We start from the raw sequence: 22,138 nt of genomic DNA, 5'->3' as shown, positions 1-22,138 counted from the left end.
TATGGACCTGATAGTAAACTGAGGTCGTTCAAAACGAAAGGGATTATTAAATATCAAAGAGAAAATAAGTATTTTATGTCACAAATGTTACTCCCAGAGATGGATTATTATCGAATATTTTATAATGGATCTATTGAATACCGGTTTCGGGTATTTTAGTATAGACTCTTCCTGCACTCTCCGATTTAACTAGAGTATAATGCTGCTGCATTTTCAGATTGCAAAGAAATTGAAAATGTTTATACATTTTTAATTCATTTACTCTTTTGTTGAGTAGTAAGGAATCTTTCTTGTTGGAATTTTTACCATGCTGAGCAGATGGGACGTGAATTATTTAAAATTCCCTCATCTTAATTTCCTCGGAACCCTGTATGATTTATGATTTTTGAAAATCACGGGAGATTGTAACCAAAGAAAGTTTTCCACCTGTTGTCAATCTGGTGGTATGGGAACGATATTTATTGTCGTTTTCTGTGCTACTTCGATTAATAACTTATTTTGTTTTTTCGATAGATGTCTCTAGTACATTCGCGGCATTTCTTTCTTTGCAATTCGGAAGGGCCCAAAGCAGGGTACCTGGTGAAATCGGAGAGAAGAGGATATGGGACTACTGATGAGGGTAAAAAAAAACCCGAAACCGGTATAGACTTTTTCTGCACTCTCCGATTTACCTAGAGTATAATGCTGGTGCATTTTTGGATTGCAAAGAAATTGAAAATATTTATACATTTTTAATTCTATTTTTCTTTCAAAATAACTTAAATTATTAGTAATACCAAAAATCTCAATGAGTAATAAAATGTACGTTTTGCTTTTCCGAATATTTTGGATTTTTTGTTTTCCTCGTAGACAAAAATTGGTTATGTTATTGTTGTTCAAAATTTAAATAATAAACTCGTGATTAGTGACTCGTTCAAGCCATTTTAACTACAGCCGTTTAAAAAATGAGCACTTTAAACCGATGAATCTTACAGAGGATATTATAAAGAATACATAAACAAAGTAACTTGTAAAACGGTAACGATTAATTTTTTTTGGGATGCTAATTAGGGGGTGATTTTCGCTATTATTTCACCAAAAAATATCAGGAACCAACAATATTTTGAGCGTAACTCACTTACTTTTAATGTTTCTTTTTTAAACAAAAATAAACCTTTTTTTAAATACTTTAAAAAAGTTGTAATAAGTTTTCACCGAAAAGTGCTCCGTTTTTTGGTTACTTCACGTTGAAATATTCGATTTGGAATTTGACGAATAATAACAACTCCTTACAACTCCGCTTGTACTTTGTGTGCAGACTTCATGAATACACAATTTTTTTCACTTTTTTATAAGCTACCTTTTTGCTAAGAGTAGTTTTTTCGACCAAATACATACTTACTTTTTGAGTTATTTTCTAAAAATTGTCCAAATACATGTTTTTTTTTCGTAGAAATGAACATATTCACTCGCAAATAACTCGAAAAATATTGACTTAGTGAAAAAACTCTATAGAACAAAAGTTACTTAGAATTACTCATTTTATCCAATTCCGGACTTATTTTGAGTGTATATTTTTCACCCCCGGGAAGGGGGTATTCCCCTCCATTTTTGTAAAATGAAGGGGATGTAGAATTGTAAACTTTTTCTTATATAATAATAGACAATTTCAACTACCTATTCCCAAATTTTCATCCTTCCTTTATTTTTTTGGAGGTTTTCGTAAAATTTTGTGTTCCCTGATCGGGCTTAATTTTATGTATAATTTGATAAATCAAACTTTGTTGCCAAATGTTCGAATCGTGAACACTCTCAGGCCACTGTGTGTCCTGTCCACACTTGGTAATCACTTCATTTGCATCACACGTTACGTTTTACATTTATGCTAGGAAGTCCTTTTCTATTAGTAAATTCGTCACCAAATGCTGAAGGTTTTTTAATTTGAAAAATGGGTACAATTTAGTTCACCAATGACTGTAGGTATTTTGAATTGATTTCCATACCTTTCAGGTCAGATGGAAACTTTATCCACTGTCATTTCTTAAAAATTCTGTCAGCAACATTATTTATGGCTTTAGATACCTTCGTCTAGTGAACGCTGAACTCTTCAGCACCACTGACCTGGTTTGCTACCTTTATCCTTTGGTTTGCTATCTTTGTCGAGAGCAAAGTACCCCTCCTTTGGTTTCATCTAGATGTGGCCAAAAATAATCTCATAGAAAGTCTATACTTCCGCTTTCAAAACGCAATAGAACCTTAGATTTATTGAGACTTATGCTTTTTATTTTCTTTTAGTGTTTATACATATTTACGAGCATAGTATTTGTAATAAGGTCAACCATAATTATTATAATAATCGAAAAATGTTTAGAACTACCACTCTACTGGTGTAAGTATGTATAATATACTGGCGTAATTATTCATTTGACATCCCTTACCAAATGTATTACTTATTTATTGTAGAATATTCTTCTTATTATTCAACTAAAAAGAAGTAAGAACTGGAACAATTTATGTATAACCTTACAAGAATAAAAAACAATTAAACGCCGTAAAAATGAGTGGCGCATACAATATTCCAGCTACAAAAGATCTGATATGAATATTACGTGGCGCGAAAATGTATTTTCATTTTGATGCAAAACAAAATTCTAGTTTTATTTTAAAAAATTCTTCCATAATATTTGCTAAATTTGAAGTAAAACGCGCCACAAAAGAGTTTCAAAATTCAAACTGTATCAAAGTTACTCTTTTGTGGCGCGTTTTACTTCAAATATAGCAAATATAGCACATAATGAAAATGAATACAGATATTTGAAACGAAATTATTATTGGTAGATTGTGAGTATTAGAAATCCATAAACTACTAACCGATTGTGAGTAAAATAGTATACAAACCTCGCGGGAACTCATTCTAGCCTCGCGTCTGTAGTTTACCTCGGTGCTTCGCACCTCGGTAAACTACCTTGCCGCTCGGCATGTAATATACTATATTTTAAAAAATCATGATTAGTCCATGTTGTGAGACCGTTCCCGTATGAATAATTTTTTGATTCGGTTTCTTTGCGGATTCCTGTTCAAAAATCCATAAACAAAAAAGAAGGATGCCGGGCAAAACTTTTGGACAGAAATTGTTGAATTTTTTTTTCCAAAAAATCCTCTTTTTTGAGGAGAAAAATATTATTTTATCTTTCTTGGATCATTCTAAACAATAAATGCTTCTTCTAATTTTTCTCAAAAGCTCTTCGAGTTATAAGCGACATAAAATCTGAAAAATGCGGAAAATATTCATTTTTGAGGCTTGAAATCTCATAGTATGTTAATTATTATTTTTGAAAAATATATTATTTTTAAGGTTGCCATGTGCCTGAACTGAATTCTAAACATTCAACTCCAAGGTTCTGACGAGTAATCGGGGTCTGTCTTAATATAGGCCATTGTTTTTCAATTGTTAATTTTATGCTCGTCCACTCGACTTATAAGCCACGGCGCCGCAGTTCGTCGCACTACTTATGTGAAAAATGTCCCACAAATACTTTATATAAGTATTTGTTAAAACTTTATAATTTATTATTAACATAAGTAGTTTTTTTAATATTTTATTTATTTATTTAATTAATTATTGCTAACGTATACGTTTACGTATGGCGTATGAAATAAGCCAATCATATAGTGCGTCAGATACGCACCATACCTGGGGACGCGCGGAGGCGCGCTGTCTTAAGCCCCGATTACTTATCATCTGGAAATGGAATGTTTAAACTTCAATTTAGGCACTAGGCAACTTCAAAAATAATAATTTGCATAAAATATGAGTTTTCAAGCCGCGAAAATTCAAATTTTTTGCAGTTTTCAAATTTTCAAGAGAACTTTTTTGTTTAAAATGACCCAACAAACCTAAAAAAATATTCACGAAACGTAACCGCGCTAGAGCTACAGGTTTAGGCGTGGTATGGTGGTTCCTGTTTATCTGAACCATCTCAGATAATTAAGGGGTGGTTACCCCCTACTATAGGGGTTGATGAAGTAACACTACTCACAGTATATTCATTTATTTATAAGTTGAAGTAACTACGGTAAAGAGTTGGTGGCTAAACATTTATCCGCTGTGATGTTTACCCGTTGGAATCTCAAATAACAATCACTAATCTTTACGCAATGAATTTAGAACTAAGAATGTGGAATCCCCTGTTTAATGTTTTGGTATATATATAAAAGTGAGAGTGTTTGTATTAAAAATGCTGAATCGACTTGATTATAAATAAAGAATAATATTTGCTGCTGCAAGCTGACCTTGTATCGAAAACTGATACACTGGTGTGGTAATATGGGTCAATCATGTTTATGATAAACAACGCGTATTCGTTTACCAAGGACATTTAAATATTAAAAGAATTAGTCTTGCACTTAATAAAATGGTTACTAAGAGATGCTGCGAATCCCAATACATCTTCCCCTTCCCTCAAAAATTTTCTGACTACGGAAAAGGAAGAAAATTTTCAGATAATACCACCAACTAATTACTGCGTTTTAGTCAATACAAATTAAATTCTTATTTCCTATAACTAACAATTAAATACAAAGGAAAATGTTCGTTATCAACATTGTTCCCGTTCCACTTGTCACTCACTGTGTTCTCGGATTGTAAGCATAATATAATCTATTCTTATGTATTCCCCTGATTTTATTGTTTTCCATTCTGATCTTACAAGTAACGTTATTTACCTCTGTTATTGTGAAGGGGCCTACATAAAGACTATCAAACTTACCATTCTCTTCCCTTTTTACCAGGACTAGGTCTCCTATTTTAAAGTGTTGTGGTGTTGCTTTGAGCTCATTATTTTCTTGCCGCTCTTTTTTGTGCTTTAGTAAGAAGGTTCTAGCTCTCTCGTGTGCGCTTTGTAGTTTGTAGCATCTCATTGTAGTAAGCATATATATTGTAACATCGTTGAATCTCCTGTGTAAGGTTTTCTGGTAGGTTAACCTTCCTGCCATATAACAGTTCAAACGATGTGTAACCATGATACGCGTTAGGGGTTGTATTGTAGCAGTATGTGAACATTCTGGAACACACGTCCCAATTTTCTCTGTCTTCGTTTATGAATGCTCTTACGTATTCGTTTAATGTTCTGTGCAGTTTTTCGCAACTTCCAATGGACTGTGGATGGTATGCCGTTGAGAAGTTGTGCTCTATTTTTAGTAGCTTTGTTAGTTCCTGCATTATTTCATTTTTATATTCTGTGCCTTGATCTGTTCTTATTTGTTTCATGAGTCCGTATGTTGGTATGAAATGATCGAAAATTCCTTGGGCTATTGTCCCAGTTTCTTTATTGCACACGGGTATACTGACCGCGTATTTCGTAAGTTCACATAACATTGCTATACAGTATCTATTACCTTCGTTACTTTTAGTGAATGGACCTATTGTATCTATGTATACTATGTCCCATGGTTTGGAAGAAGTGTCCGATATCACGAAATCTTCGACATGTGTTCTTTTCGGTTTGTTAATTTGACATTTATGACATTGTTTAACGTATTTTCTTACGTCTTTTTCCAAATTTTTCCATCTAAATCTCGCTTTTAGCTTCTTTATTAGTCTATTATTTCCTACGTGTCCTCCAAACATCGGATGATTATGATATTCTTCTATTAACCTGTGTTTTTCTTTGTCATCTTCTATTGTTTCTGGTACTTCACATATGTATATTTCTACATTCTTCAATATTTTGTTTCCTTGTTTAATAAATTCATCTATTGTGCACAATTTAAAAATAATATCGTTTACGTATATGTTTACTTTACGTACTGCATTCTGTACTGCCAGCTTATCAAGCTGTGCCAACATTTGGTTTAAATCAAAATGATTGAATCCTGTGGCTATGCTCTTGCTGCATTTTATTTTGTTTTTGACCCTAATGCTCAGTCTTGGTGAGATTAGTTTTGCTCCAAAAGACAAAATTGGTAGTCTATGCGCCTCTAAATTATTTAGTACCTTCCTTACTGTCTGTTTGGTGGCTTCTGGCTGTAGTGCGAGTTCACTTTCTGCCTTCGTTTGCCTAGATTCTTTTTCCTTTTCTCTTGCTTGATCTCATGTTATAGCTAATATATGGGTATTGTCTATGTATAAGTTCTTTAGTTGATGTAATGTTATTCTTGAAAGATTGTCTGCGTAGTTATTTTTCCCTGTTATATACCCTATTTCGAAATCGTATTCCTCTAAATCTAATCTGATCTTTGTAAGTTTCGAAGTTGGTTCTTTCATTGCAAATAAAGGTGTTAGTGGTTTATGATCCGTTTTTACTAAAAATGTTGGTGCTCCATATAAATAACATTTGAAATGATTAATTCCCCAATGAATCGCTAGTAATTCCTTAACGATTATAGGTTTATTACATTCTCCTTTATTGAAACTTCTTGATGCGTATGCTATTGGTAGGTCTATTCCGTTATAATCTTGACTTAAAATTGCTGAACAACTCTCGTTGGATGCGTCTGTTGTTAGGATGAATTGTTTATTGAAATCTGGATATTTTAGGATCGGTGGCTTCATCAGAGATGATTTAAGCTTATTGAATGCTTTTTCACATTCTTCTGACCAAAAAAATTCTACTCCTTTTCTCGATAATCTGTTGAGTGGTCTGCATATTTCAGCAAAATTTTGAATAAAACTTCTATAATAGTTACAAAATGCTACGAATCTTTTTGTTTCTTCCGCTGTCTTAGGTGTCGGGTATTGTTCAATCGTTGCATGTTTCGCTTTGTCTGGTGATACTCCTTCCTGAGAAAGATCATGTCCTAAATATGTCACTTCTCTTCTAAAAAATTGACATTTTCCTGGGTTAAGTTTCAAATTGAATTTTCGACATGTCTCGAATGTCTTTTTCAGGTTGTCTAGGTGATGTTTTTCAGATATTCCTATTACTACTATATCGTCCATGTAAAGAAATGCTTTGTCTGGTGTTAATCCTGAAAATGCTATTGACATCAACCTTGAAAAGCTATTTGGGCTTACATTTAGTCCAAAAGGTAATCTGGTAAATTGAAATGCTCCATTTTCTGTGCTAAACGATGTGTATTTCCTAGATGATTTTTCTAATAGTATTTGGTGAAAACCTGACATTAAGTCTATAACTGAAAACCATTTTGCTCTTCCTAGTTGATCTAATATCGAGTCTATTTTTGGTAAAGGAAATTTGTCTGTGACTATTTTCTTGTTCAGTTGTCTAAAATCTATGCATAATCTCCATGCTTTATTTCCATCTATCGCTTTTTTCGGTACCAGCACTACTGGGCTGTTGTATTCTGATATGGACGGTTCTATTATTTCTTGGTCTCTCAGTTTTTGTACTTGTCGGTTTAATTCCTCTGTTTGTGCATGAGGTGTCCTATAGTTTTTAATATATACCGGAGCTTGGTCTTTAACTCTCAGTTCCTGTTCGTAGAAGTTGTTACATGTTAGCATGTCATGCCTTAGGGCGAATATATCTGAATAATCTTCGCATAAAGATACTAATTTATCGCGTATGTATTCTGGAATGTCTAACTTCAGTGATTCCCGTAATTCTTTTTTCCATCCTTGCTGTCGTTGATCAGTCTATATATGTTGAATAATTTAATGTCTAATGTTTTGATTGCGTTTGTCTCTACTTTTACTGTTTCGTAGGTTGTGTTCAAAATTTTGATGTATGGATTATTACCTGAAATAATTGCTCTCGCTATGAATATTCCTGGTTGTATTTCCTGTTGTTCCACTATCCTGTCGTTCTTCAGCGTTTGAAAAATTTTTACGACTCTGTAAATTTCACATCTAGGCGGTATTATTATCGTGTCATTATCTATATTATCCAAAATGTTCGTACTAATGTAACAATCATTGTCCTCTTTAATGTGCATTTTAAGGTTAGCGTAGTCTAGTATGCATTGAAAGTTTGAAATAAAGTCTCTCCCAATGATTCCGTCGGTTGGAATAGGAAAGCTAGGTTCAACTAATTGAAAGATATGCTCAAATCGAGATCCTTTTACTTCTAGTGTTGTTTCAACTTCTCCTAATATTAGCTCCTGTGTCTATGATAAAGGTATTTGTGTTTTCTAGGATTCCTGTTTTCATTCGTACAAAATTCGTTAGGTTTAAGTCGAAGTTGTAAATATTATATTCCACTTCTGACCGTGTACCTTCATTGTTTCGTTCATTCAAAACCCCAACTGCGGGTTTTCCGGTTCCTCTTGGCTGTCCTCTGACTGCAGTAGCCTTACGTTTCTCTTACGTCCTCCTCTCTGGTTCCCTCTGTACGTTTGGTTGTTAAATTGTCTATATCCTCTGTTCGAATAGTTCCGTTGGTTTTCTGTTGCTTCTCCTTCGTTCCGTTGTCCGAAGTTATTTCTTCTTCCTCTATCGTATTTGTTATGGTATCCTCTTCGGTATTGTTGCTGTCCTCTTCTATTTTCGTAATTCGTCCTATAATTGAACAATCTTCCCTGTGTGTTCTCCTCTGTCGTATCAATCGATAAAAATTTAGATACTACTTCCTGCGGTGTTGTGAAGTTACCTGCCTCCAGTATTAACTTAGCTCTATCCGTATTAACATTTCGTTTCATTGTTGCTACAACTGTTTCCGTTGTGTATTTTTTCGCTAATTCCAATGGCATTCCTTCCACTATGTATGCTACCTTCAACTGTTCCGCTAGTTCCTCTACTTCAGATGCGTACACTGCTGCATCTTTGTTTCCTTGCCTTTTCTTTGCTAACTTGTCTATTATCGTTTTCGGATTGTCGCCTCTTAATTCTTTCTTCAGTGCCGCGGCTATAAGTGGGATCGTATCCTCTGTAGTTATCAGGTTTCTAGCCTTATTGGTCAACCTTGTCTTTATTAACATTACAGCTGTGTCTTCATGTCCTTCCGCTATTTTTCCAAGTAGTTCTAATGCGTCTAAAAATGGTTGTAATTTACCTGCGCTTCCATCAAACTTGCTTGCAATATTCAAAAATCCGTTAATTGTCAGAGCCATGTTTAATATTTTTATATCCTGTTTTATGTCGCCTTTTTCCTCTTCTATTTCCTCGTTAATTTTTTCCTCTATCTCCTCGTCACTTTTTTCCTCTTCTACTTCTTCGTCGCTTTGTTCTTCCTCTATTTCCTTGTCGATTGGTTTTTGTATTGAACTTGGAACTACTGTTCTTAAGTTTACAGCTTGAAATGAGCGTATAACTTTGTTTTCCAAAAGAATCAGAGACACGAAAGCATAAATTCGATAGTCTTACGGGGTATAGTAAATATGTATATAAAATATTATGTCAAAAATAGCAAAAATATAGTAAATTGCAATAAAAATCATCATATATAATAAATGCTAAAAATAAATGATAAAAATATATGCTAGTAAATATATAAAAATCGTATAAAAATGTAAAAATGTATCAATACGTCCTATAGATAACCATAACACTTAAAAAAAAATTTCTATAATGCCAATGAGGTAATAAAAATAGAATAGGTAAGTAGGTAAAACTTAGATTATGTGTATCTTACATTACAGTTATATTACTTTATTATATGATTATACGAATCAGGACTAATATCGTGGAAATACCACAAGAATAAACAATATGGACTTACCACTTTTACACGTCAATGTTCGTATCACCAAAAGTCCTCGCTGCACGTCCCATACCAATGTCCATTTTTATATGATGTTCATCTCCATACCATGTTCCATTCAGCTCCATGTCAGGCCTGATGTCTCCATCCTTTTCTGTATACCACACTGTTTTCTAGGGTGGTCGAGGTGCAAGATCCTCAGCCATAGACGTTTTTTCCATACTCGTCCCGTTTACCAGTCCTGTGTTCTTCCCTGGTCTTTAATCGCCATATGGTGGTTCCTGTTTATCTGAACCATCTCAGATAATTAAGGGGTGGTTACCCCCTACTATCGGGGTTGATGAAGTAACACTACTCACAGTATATTCATTTATTTATAAGTTGAAGTAACTACGGTAAAGAGTTGGTGGCTAAACATTTATCCGCTGTGATGTTTACCCATGATGGGATCTCAAATAACAATGACTAATCTTTACGCAATGAATTTAGAACTAAGAATGTGGAATCCCCTGTTTAATGTTTTGGTATATATAAAAGTGAGAGTGTTTGTATTAAAAATGCTGAGTCGACTTGATTATAAATAAAGAATAATATTTGCTGCTGCAAGCTGACCTTGTATCGAAAACTGATACACTGGTGTGGTAATATGGGTTAATCATGTTTATGATAAACAACGCGTAATTGTTTACCAAGGACATTTAAATATTAAAAGAATTAGTCTTGCACTTAATAAGATGGTTACTAAGAGATGCTGCGAATCCCAATACAGTGGGGCGTGCGGAAACGCGTCCAACCTGCACTCTGAAATTTTTCAGAAAGTGGTGGACTGACTCAAACCGTTCTCAAACTAAGCAATTAAAACCATTTTTAAGATTTTTGTAATCATTTTTGAAAAAGGGCGATGTACTGTGGAGTATAACTATATTTAAATTTTAAAATTTTGTAATTAATAAATTATATAATATTTTTAAAAAAGTCCCAAATGGGGATTTTGGCAGGTTATAACTGTATCGCTTTTGCACCACACATTCTCTATGGTTTAAATTCAAAAAAATTAGGATTTAAACAAAATCCAAATAAACATCCCCCTAATAAACTACTTGAAATAATGATGACCGTAGTCCCTAAACATTTGCTTATCAATACTCGTACTTTGTAACTCCAAATTTAAAATATGGTTGGTTCATTAACTGTATCAGTGGACATTTGAAACTCAGGTAACTGTTTTATTAGGAGGAGCTCGGAATTGTCATTGATTTGAATATTTCTTTTTATTTTTAAATAACCGTTCCTAGAAAAACATTTTCTTACACCTTTAACGCATAAGTCTGAATCTTGAAAATAATACATTTGTTTATTGATGGCGGTTGTTGATAAAAAAACAGTTTTCGGTTATACCGGTTTTTTTCTTACGGTTTAACTTTGCGGTTATAACCGGTCAAAAAACCGGTCATTCCAAAAACCCGTTTTCGGTTTTTTTAACCAATAGCAAGTAGGTACTTAATAGGTTAAAACGTTACATTTACATTGCTCTTTAGTTTGCTCAATTTTCCTCCCAAAAAATTGCCCAACCATTTCAATTTATAAAAATTTTCCCAGGCGCTTTCAAATTACCCTAAAATTGGGCGAAAGTAGGTACCCCAATCTTGCAACTCTGATTCGTCGCTCGTTGTAGACGGCGTCGGCGTGTATTGCGTTGTCAATTGGGAAATACCCAAAAGTGATGATCCTACCGATCTACCGATATGTTCCTTGAATCTACAGAGTTTAAAAAAATATCCAAATGCACTTATATTTTATTTAAAAATAAATTCGACAACCCAATTCATCTTTTATTTCTATTACCATCAAAAATAATTCAGTAGTATTTTAATACGTTTGTATAATAACTTTTAATTCCTAAGAATAATGTATTGTTTAAAAATTATATAATGGAGATTCCTTATCATATCGTATTCGCAATCATAATGTGAGCTCCACACTCTCGCCGAAGTCGATTGAGGTTCAACAAGTACGAGAGTGTAGACGGCCACCTTTTGCAACTTTGCCTCGCTTCGTTCTACTTCCGTTCTCTGTCGGTCTGGCGCGTCAGAGTAAAAGTGATCTTTGTCGGTATCGCACCACTTGAATGTGTTCCTCGCGAAGTAGAACGAGTGTGTAGAGAGGTACTTCGGACTTCGGTCAACTTTGGCGAAGTAACTTCGTCGAGAGTGTGGAGCCCGCTTTGTCATACAAGAGTCTCTAGTACTCAAGTATAAACAATTATTATATTAGATGATGGTTGCAATATCGATTTCAAGCAGATCACTTACATCATTATTACACTTAAATATTATCATCTAAATAACTATTCCCAAATCCCAAACTAATAAAATTTAATTGTTTCATAAAAGCTGATGTGGCACTTTCGTCTAGTTCTTTATTAGAAAATAAAATTTGAATTATGGTTGTTTGGGTTAATTACTTCGCATATTATTTATAATACATATATATGATTGAGATCGAAACTAGATAGAAATCTCTGAAATTTTTTCTCTGAATCAATTATTTTTTTCAAAAGGTAACTTATTCGATTTTTCACCGGTTATTGCTTTAAAAAGAAAAAACCGGTTATAACCGGGACAAAAAACAACCGGTAAAACCGGTTGTTGCGAATTAAAAAATTGGTTTTAGGTTATAACGGGTAGGTTTTTCCCATCCCTACATTTGTTACAATCATAATGAATGATATTCAGTTAGCAACAAAATTCTATAAAGATTTTTAAAAAGTCTGTAGACAAATAAAAATTATTATGTCTGTTGTTTTGAGTAGAATATGTAATACATCGTTTTAGTATTTGAATTCTTTAGAATTGTTTAGAATATTTAGTATTCTTCACCAAACAGACTTTCAAAAACCTCAACAGATGACTGTCCTTTTAGTGACTATTTTATTTGTGATTCATTATCCCCAATTTTATCATTATTTCGAAACGTTTTTGCAAATTCGGGTCTTATTTTTTACCAGGTTGAATCAAGTTGAATGTGTTTGTCAACTCTTGACATTAATTTTTTCCTGGGATTTTATTTTAGTTAAACTATTGTACATCCGAAACAGCATCCACATTATCAGGACGAAGTTCAACAATGTCAATATATGTAAGTATCATCGTCATCATATTCGAGAAAATTAGCATTTATAATATCTTCTATTTTAGCAAGTGCAGAACTTTATTGGTACCCATTTTTATACAATAAATTTCTGAAATGCAAAAATACGTGATATTAGCAACAACTCCCAAATGAATATTATAACAAAAATAATAAAATGATTAATAAAATCGTTGTAAGGGTATATGGGGTATGGGGTTAATGAGAGCCAGTGTGTAATGGGAGCCACCTTACTATTACGGCGTTAAAATTAATATACAGTGTACAATTAAGGCGTAATTATTGTATATTAAGGCGTTTTATATGTAGCATAGAACACATTCTAACACTCTTGTTATTAAAAAAAACAGTAGAATCCTGTATAAAAGGTATATTTAAAAAACCCTCAAAAGGGCCACATCAAAATCACATAACTAGTTTTCGACTGGTTTACCAGTCATCATCAGTGCTTACGTGCAATGTACATGTACATGCTAACCACCAAGATAGTATTATACAAAAATATGTGGGTCAAAGCCCAGTAAAAGTTGTCCGTCAAGGAAACATTGATTTAAAATGCTACCTTAAGCCAGGATGTTTAAAATATTTTCTAATTTGCCCTAGGTAACATCTGAGATGTATATATATGACTTGTTCACATGTTGGAAGTTCACTTATATGAAAAGGTTAAAAAGTTTACATACCTGGGAGTAGAAATATATGCCGACGGATCACAAGATGAAGAAATACGGAAGAGAATAACGCAGGCAAACAGAGCTTATTTTGCCCTCTCCCATATATTTTGGTCTAAAGTGTCCACCGAAATACAAAGATGAGAATCTATAAAACCTTAATTGAAAGAACCCTCTGGGTCCTGGAAGAAACATCCAAAAACAAACTCGACACATTCGAAAGGAAAGTACTTAGGAGAATACTAGGACCTGTGAGGGAAAACGGAATCTTCAGAAGTCGATACAACAACGAGCTTTATCAACTTTATAAGGAAACGCCCCTATCAGACTTCATTAGAATACAAAGATTGCAATGGGCCGGACATGTGATAAGAATAGGAGAGGATAGGCTACCAAAACGAGCACTGAATGCTAGAATGCAAGGAAATAGACCGGTTGAGAAGCCACGAAAGCGCTGGGAAGACACAGTAAACAGCGACGCACAAGCCCTTTTAGGAGTCCGTGTATGGAAAAGAGCAGGCACACACAGGCAAGGGTGGAGGCAAAAAATAAAGGAGGCCAAGGCTCAATTTGGGCTGTAGTGCCGTAGAAGAAGAAGAAGAAGAGCAAATAGTGTATTCCTGATAAACAACCCCTAGCAGAGGGACGTTCAATCCCTCGCACTTATTTTATTTTATGGCGAACCTTTTGAGAGACGAACTGGACTTCTGAAGCAGGGAGAAAACAGGAAAAATAGCAAGAAAAGATTGGAAGAGAAGAAAGAAAATCGTTAGATAAAGAATGGTTAGATGGAGTTGGAGAGACCTAGCCACAGGGTAGAAGTGGTAGACGTCGGCAAGAACGAGGTTTGGAGACATGGGACCACTCCCAGCTTCAAGAGGACATGGTGGAAATGGACAATAGTGGACAGAAGTGTAATCGTGAGTAACTTTTAAGCTATTTTTTTATTGCATATAGTCTCACATACACGAATAATTTTCTTTTTATTAAATACACTGGGGTGCAAAATTAACCGGACACCTTAAAATGGATCATTTTTGATGTCTCGAATTTCCTAAACCTCTTGTCCGATTTAAGTGATTTTTTAAACATATTATAGCCTTATTCTTTAGCAATATCGTTGCAATAGCATTGTTGCTAAACAATTAAATTTTCATTGTATACCGGGTGTATCAATCAAACTGTGTTTTTTTCTCAAAGTTCGCATCACCTTGTGGAATATTCTAGCATTTATAAAATACTGAAATTAAAATCAAACTATAGGCTCATGTTTTCTCAAAATTTTGTTTTTTGATTCATTCGCTTATGTTGGAAAAATAAAAAAGTTAGGTACTTTAACAACTAGCCAGGTTTTCATTAATAGAGGGTGTTTTTAAATAATAATTGGCAAACCTTAAGGGGTAATTCTGCATGAAAAAATAATGCCAGTTTGCTTTATCAACGATATGTCTGCAAATGCTTCGTTTCCGAGATAGGGGGTGTTGAAAGTTTTCTTACAAACTGACGATTTATTTATTGCTTTAAAACCGGTTAAGGTATGCAAATGAAATTTGGTGGGTTTTAAGAAGTAGTTATTGCACATTTTTTGACATACAATTAAGAATTTAATGTTCACCATTGGCGCGCATACGGGTAATATGAGGGCTTATATTACCCGTATGCGCGCCAATGGTGAATATTAAATTCTTACTTGTATGTCAAAAAATGTACAATAACTACGTCTTAACACCCACCAAATTTCATTTGCATATCTCAACTGGTTTTTAAGCAATAAATAAATCGTCAGTTTGTAAGAAAAATTTCAACACCCTCTATCTCAGAAATGAAGCATTTGCGGACATAGGTTTATAAAGCAAACTGTCATTATTTTTTCATGTAGAATTGCCCCTTAAAGTTTGTCGCACTTATTTTGAAACACCCTGTATTGATAAAGAACAGGGCTAGTTGTTAAATTTCCTAACTTTTTTATGGTCCTACTTAAGCGAATGAATAAAAAAACAGAATGTTAAGAAAACGTAAGGCTATAGTTGGGTTTTAATTTGAGTATTTAATAAATGCTAAAATATTCCACAGGGTGATGCGAAGTTTAAGAAAAAACACAGTTTCATTGGTACACCCGGTATGCAATGAAAATTTACCTGTTTAGCCACAATATTATCACAACGATATTGATAAAGAATAAGACTATAACATATTAAAAAATCACTTAAATCGGATAACAGGTTTAGGAAATTCGAGACATAAAAAATGACCCATTTTTAAGGTGTCCGGTTAATTTTGCACCCCAGTACAATGTAAATATATAAAATTTTGGGATAAGTTAGGATTAATTATTTTTAAATATAAATAAATACGTATTAGTAAATTAGGTAAAGTTTTCATATTTCTATAAGTAGAGTATTGAATAAGTAAATTAATTTTTCTACAAAGACTAACTAAGTTTTCTTAACTACAAATAGAGATTATCTGTAAGTTTATATTTTTTTAATGATAAAACAAGATTTTTTTTTGGCAATGCGTTAGCACATAAAACAATTAAAAATATTTATCTACTCTATGTCATATTATGTATCAGTTTTTAGTTTGTGAAAACTGTCATTATAGATAGCAGTGCATGAAGGGTTTAAAGTGTGCGTGAAGTAACAATGTATTTTAAATGGGATTTACTTTTTCGCACACTTTCAATGGGTTTTTTGGCATACTTTCATATAATCAAATATCCTTAACTTTCGCGTTGTCATGGTGATGACAATATGAGCAATGACTTACAACAAAATTTTTGACAGTTTTGTGGTTTGAAAGTAGTTAGGATTTTTAAATGTCAAAGTTCTAAAAATTGTAGAATAGAAATCAATTCCAGTGACGAAGAGTTACAGTTTTTTTATTTGTTTATCGAAGAGTACATAAAATATTGTATGAAACTGTGCGTGAAGTACTTTTTGCGAACTTACGCGATGTATAGCACTCGCTCCGTTGCGGACTGGGACATTTCACCGTCGCCGTTTCGCCGTCGCCGTTTCGCCGTCGAGCCACTTCGCCGTCGGCCGTTTCGCCGTCGCCATTCCGGCATTGGTTAAGTTTACAAGAACGTGATAACATACTAACTTTTTTTATACTAAATGTCAGTGTAAATAAAATGCTGATGTTGCTAGTAAAACCAAGTTATATTTTCGTATTCAACTGTACATTGTTTTCGCCTGAAAAATAAAATATTTACAGTATTAAAAATATTTAAAAAGTTACATTTCATAATTATGGGCAAGTCCTCTAAGATATTCTAAAATATCTCCATCGGCATTGAAGTTTCGGACTAATCTTAAAATTCGCTCATCCGCGTCCCTCCGCGTAATTGTTGGATAATTAATAAAATGATATACAGATTTTGGAAGTTATGAATAAGTACACTTTATAGTTACCTATTCATACGTCCTGCGTTATTGTCTTCGAACCAATCCAACAGTGGTTGAAGCGCAACAGGTAAATTGGTTCCCAACACATCAATGGCGTGATCTAAATGACGAACTGGAACGAATGCCAAGGATGTCACCATCTTACAATTTATGGCAAATTGGGCGTCGTTATTGTATTCTGTAAGATGGCCTAACTGTGCCACATGCTTCTTCACGTTTTGTGCTAAGTGGAAGAAGCATCCGTTGATATTTACTCCTGGGAAGCAATCTTCTATGGCTGCGAATGCTGCCTGCTCAAAGTCGCAATGGATCGCAGTAGGTCTCAGATTTGGCTGCAAATTCTTTATTAGATCGAACATACGGCTATAAGTAGCTCGTGATTTGTTTGGCAAAAGGGCATAAAATATAGGGTGGACCCCATTATTTTAGTTGCCATCACGGTGTACACTTGGGAAAAAAGCGACGGTGCTATTGAAAATGTACCATCGGCAAACCATATGGGTGAAGTTTTCAAATGCTGTAGCCAGCTGTCTCTCCCGAAAATTAATATTTTCTTGGGCCCTTCTCCATTGTCCGCCAAAAGGAAATTTTCTTCCACGCCATCCGACACTTCATAAATCCTGTAATGTTCCGGTATCTGCAATTCTTCCAAATTAACAGGGTTTGGCGGTGCAGCCTGAATTTCGTTGCGTTTTCGTCTGCGGTCTTCCTCAGTGCGCAACTATTTGGAAGTCGAGCTTGAGAATCCTGTGTTATGTTAGTATTGTTACGTTGGTAGATTGCCATGATAATCTTGAGGGGTTGAAAATGTCGAGTTGAAACACTGACTCTAACTTTATAACTTTATTTACGATTTACAACATCAATCAACATAAGGTTACTAAGATGTTGTTTCGCGGGGAAGTCCTTTAGGACACCCTTCTCGCAGGACGGCTCACTAGCATAGTAACGATCTGAATAATAACAATACTACAATGATTATAATTTCAATCACTCTGTGGGCTATTTATATCTCCTTATAATTTGAACTTTAAAAAGTAAAACTATACGTGAGTGTCGACGAGGTTATACAAACAAAACTGCCTTAATCAACCTTCGTTTTGTTTGCATATTTAGAAACAATATCTTTTTTAACACTGAAATTATTTAAAATTATATACATCTTTTGATACATATTATATTATACTATACAGTAAGGAGTTTTTTTTCCCTTACGATACACCTCCCATCGGGAAAATAAAATAAAAGCAATAGAAAAACCTTTGCTCTTCATTTTTCCGTTCGTTCGTTTGGTGTTAATTACCTACATACCTCGTTTTTCAATGAACACAACAAAAAAAAATCGTTTACAATTATTAATTCCGTGAGTATTAAGTAGTCTTCTTTCTATTCTCACTTAGTCAACTTTTCACTTTGCACTTTGCACTATTGTTTACCCCTGTACCTCTTATTTATCTAATCAGTATACTGCTTGACATTGTTCTTGTGAATTACTAAGTTTTTATTGTTTTTATTTATGATAACATTAGGTGCTCTATCTTCAATAACTGTATATGGGCCTGAAAACAAAGGATCTAGTTTTGAAGTTGACTCTTTCCTAACTAATACCTTGTCTCCTTGTTTTTATGTTACGGTGCTTGTCTTGGCGTCGTATCTTGCTTTACTAACTTGTTTTGCACTTGTCAGCGTCTCTCTGGCCTCTTTCGTTGCTGTTTGAAGTCTGTATCTTAGCTCTAAAGGGTAGTCGTCAAAATTATACAAAGTTCCACTTCGTACTGTAGATTTGTCGGTAGTCTACAGGTTTTCCCGAATACCAATTCAAACGGTGTGTAACCTGTTGCTGAATGTACTGAAGTGTTATATGCAAAGCAATAATATTGTACCCATGTACTCCAACTTGTCGGGAATTTCGACAGTTGTATTCTCAGATACGCATTTAAATGCTTATGAGTATTCTCTAACGCTCCAATTGTCTTGTGGGGGTATGCTGCGGAGTTTAGTTGCTCTATTTGCAGCAATACGCATGTTTCCTTAAATATTCTTGCCATAAACTCTGTGCCTTGGTCTGTTACAATCCTTCTGGGTACTCCATACCTCAAAATGAAATTTTCTACCAATGATTTTACTACTGTTTCGGCTTCTTTATTCTTTATTACATATCCTTCTATGTATTTGCTTAATTCGCATTGTAACGTCAATATATATTTTTTCCATTGTCATCTTCCTAGAGTGGGCCTACAAGGTCTATGAATATCGTGTCAAATGCGCTGGTAGCTGTCGATGTGATATTCATGGGTTGTCTGTTTATTTTTGAGTGCTTGTGCCTTTGGCAGTCATCGCATCTTTTTACATTTCCTTCGACATCTCTGAGTAATCCGTTCCAGAAATAGTATTTCCTTATAAGTCTGTACATCCTATTTATACCTGCATGCCCTCCTGTAGGTAACATGTGGAAGTTGTTAATTATAACTCTTCTCAATTTCCAATCTGCTATATTTTGTTTGTCTTGTATTATACAAACTTTTATACCTTTTACTTTAAAAATTCTTGGATCCTTTCGTATTTCGTTAAGAATTGGCCGATTGTTATTACTTTTCATTATCACTATTTCCTTAATCTTCCTTTGTGTGCACATATTCACTAAGTCTCCCAGCGTTGCCCGAAGTGCTAACGCCGATCGAGATTCTTTACTTTCCGAGCCTCTCAACGACGCGTGTAACGCTGACGTTGATCGAGAATCTCGGATTGGATAAATAATATCATCATCCTTATTAAATACTATATTGTTTTCTAGATATATATATATATATATATATATATATATATATATATATATATATATATATATATATATATATGTACCCATCATGATGGTTCGTCTACAAGTGAAAGTTCTTGAGGTTTTTACAATACAATAATTACAAAATGCTATTAATAGCTAATTATTAATGAAGAAATGTGTACATCTATATATTTCATAATGTAAACTAGCTGATTCCTCCTCCTTCCTGTTTTTTCTGGTCAGTCAGTTGTTTTTTGTCCTGTATTTAAGCTGATGATGGCTTGTGTTAAGCCGAAACGCGTCCTTTTATATGTTTTTTAACAATAATAAATAACCTTGTGGTACATCTTCGAGTTTTTTGTAATTTGGTTCAATTGTATATGTTTGTATTCCTCCTTGTCTATCAGTTTTACTTCTATCCCATTTTTCGGTGGTTTCAGCAATTCGACAACGTCCGCTTGATCAGTCCTTACGTCCTCCGAATTCTGTACTTCATCCTGCCTTTTAGCATGTGCTCTTGTTGTCACCAACATGTGTTTTCCCGTATCTCTGTTTATTTGTTTCAGTTCTTCTGACGTGATTTCAATCCGTGATAAGGTATCCGCTGTCACGTTCTCTGCTCCTTTCACGTATCTTATTGTGAAGTTATATTCTTCCAGTTTTAGTGTAAATTTCGTTAATCTGCTAGACGGGTCAGTCATTCCAAATAGGTATACTAACGGATGGTGGTCTGTTAGGATAACAAATTCTTTTTGTAGTAAGTAATGTCTCCATTTAGAGATACTCCATACTATTGCCAGTAATTCCTTTTCTGTTGTAGGGTAATTTAGTTCCGCCTTGTTCAGTGTCCTACTAGCATATGCTACAGGTTTTTCATTACTATTTGAAAGTGTGGCTCCTTATGCTATTCCTGAAGCATCAGTCCTTAAAATAAATTTGTTTTCTTCCGATAAATCCGGGAATTCCATTACGGGTGGGTTTTTTAATGCTGTCTTTAGTTTGTCAAATGCTTCTTGACATTCTGTCGTCCATTCGAATTTTACATTTGTCCTAGATAATCTATGAAGTGGCGCGGCTATTTCCGCGAAATGTTTCCTATAATATTTTGCAAATGCTACGAACCGTTTTGTTTCCTTCGCGTTCTGGGGTGTAGGATATTGTGCCATTGCTACTAATTTCACTGGGTCTGGGGCTATTCCTTTTTCCGAAATCTTGTGTCCTAAGTATAAGAGTTCCTTTTTTATAAATTCGCATTTCCTTGGGTTAAGTTTCAAGTTAACTTTCCTAAGTATCTCTAGTACCTTTACTAGGTTCTGGTTGTGTTGTTGTAAGTTGTTGCCAAATACTATCAAGTCGTCCAGATATATGAACATGCTTTCGTAGTTTAATCCTGACATTGCCATCGTCATTGCTCTTGAGAAACATCCCGGGCTTGTCTTCAGTCCCATAGGAAGTCTTGTCATCTGGTATTGGCCTCTATCTGTTGAAAATGCCGTGTAGGGTCTAGAGTCTGAGTCTAATTCTATTTAGTAATATCCCTGATACAAATCTAAATGTGAGAAATATGTTGCTCCAGATAAAGCTTCTAAAATTTCTTCTATACATGGTAGTGGAAATCTGTCGTTTTCTATTTTATTATTTAGTTCTCTGTAGTCAATTGCTACTCTCCATTTTTTCATTCCCTGATTATCACTCTTCTTTGGTACTATAAGTAATGGTGATGAGTATTCCGATTGTTACGTTGGGATGTCTACGAGTTACTTTACGCAAAGATCCCTAGGTTCGAAATTAAATTATATAAAATAACTTTCCATTACAGAAAATTACCCCTATTAAAAATACGCAAGTGTAGCTTAAAACAAAGTTTTTATTTGGATGTTATCGGATGAATGTTACAAACTCGACTGACTTTAAAAACATATTACAATATCTACACATTCCTAAAAACGGCAATATATTCTTATCAAAGGTTTCCATCTCAAGTGGGCTAGTAAGCCCAACCATCCCTTCACCTTAAAACAACGAAAAACAAGCCATATGGCCCCCCGTATGTATAAAGCAGAAATATCTTTTAAACACGGGCACTGCCATATAATGACACGACATTCTCCCACCTTGGGGAATTTGACAAAATTTCTCAAAAAATACAGAGAGTCACGAAAAATTACAATAAAATATCAAATAAAGTGAAAAGTAAAATATCAAAAAATAAACAGAGTCATGAAAAATCAAGTCAACAAAATGTCACTTGAATCTTACAGGAGTTTTAACTACCCGGCACTTCGCGTACATCTTTCATTTAAATCGAGTGCTCTGCTTTTTGTCACTTCCGCACTTATTTCACTTGATTCTTCCTCAGCCTGGAGCTGACAACCGTTCTCTTGAGGCACTGTCTCTGGAGCCGCATCCCGTAGGGTAATACCCTGGATATTCTCGCCAGCAGTAACTGCCTCCACGACTTCCACTGGGTAAAGCCTTTGCAACGGTCTCAGAAGTTGGCCTTGTGACGTCGCAAGACGAACTAACCGCACCTGATTATCTCTACCG

The 22,138-nt window shown here is 34.4% G+C and overlaps 1 protein-coding gene across 1 annotated transcript; it reads right to left on the bottom strand.

Annotated features, from left to right (window-relative positions):
- Positions 1-16,811: 16,811 nt before the first annotated feature.
- On the bottom strand, positions 16,812-17,168 carry LOC126892081 (uncharacterized). Its single transcript, XM_050661511.1, has one exon. It carries the CDS (start codon positions 17,166-17,168, stop codon positions 16,812-16,814), a length of 357 nt encoding a protein of 118 aa, XP_050517468.1.
- Between the last annotated feature and the right edge of the window lie 4,970 nt (positions 17,169-22,138).

This window comes from Diabrotica virgifera, chromosome 1 (assembly GCF_917563875.1).
Source record: "Diabrotica virgifera virgifera chromosome 1, PGI_DIABVI_V3a".
Lineage (NCBI taxonomy): Eukaryota > Metazoa > Arthropoda > Insecta > Coleoptera > Chrysomelidae > Diabrotica > Diabrotica virgifera.
This window is presented reverse-complemented; position numbering and strand designations above follow the sequence as displayed.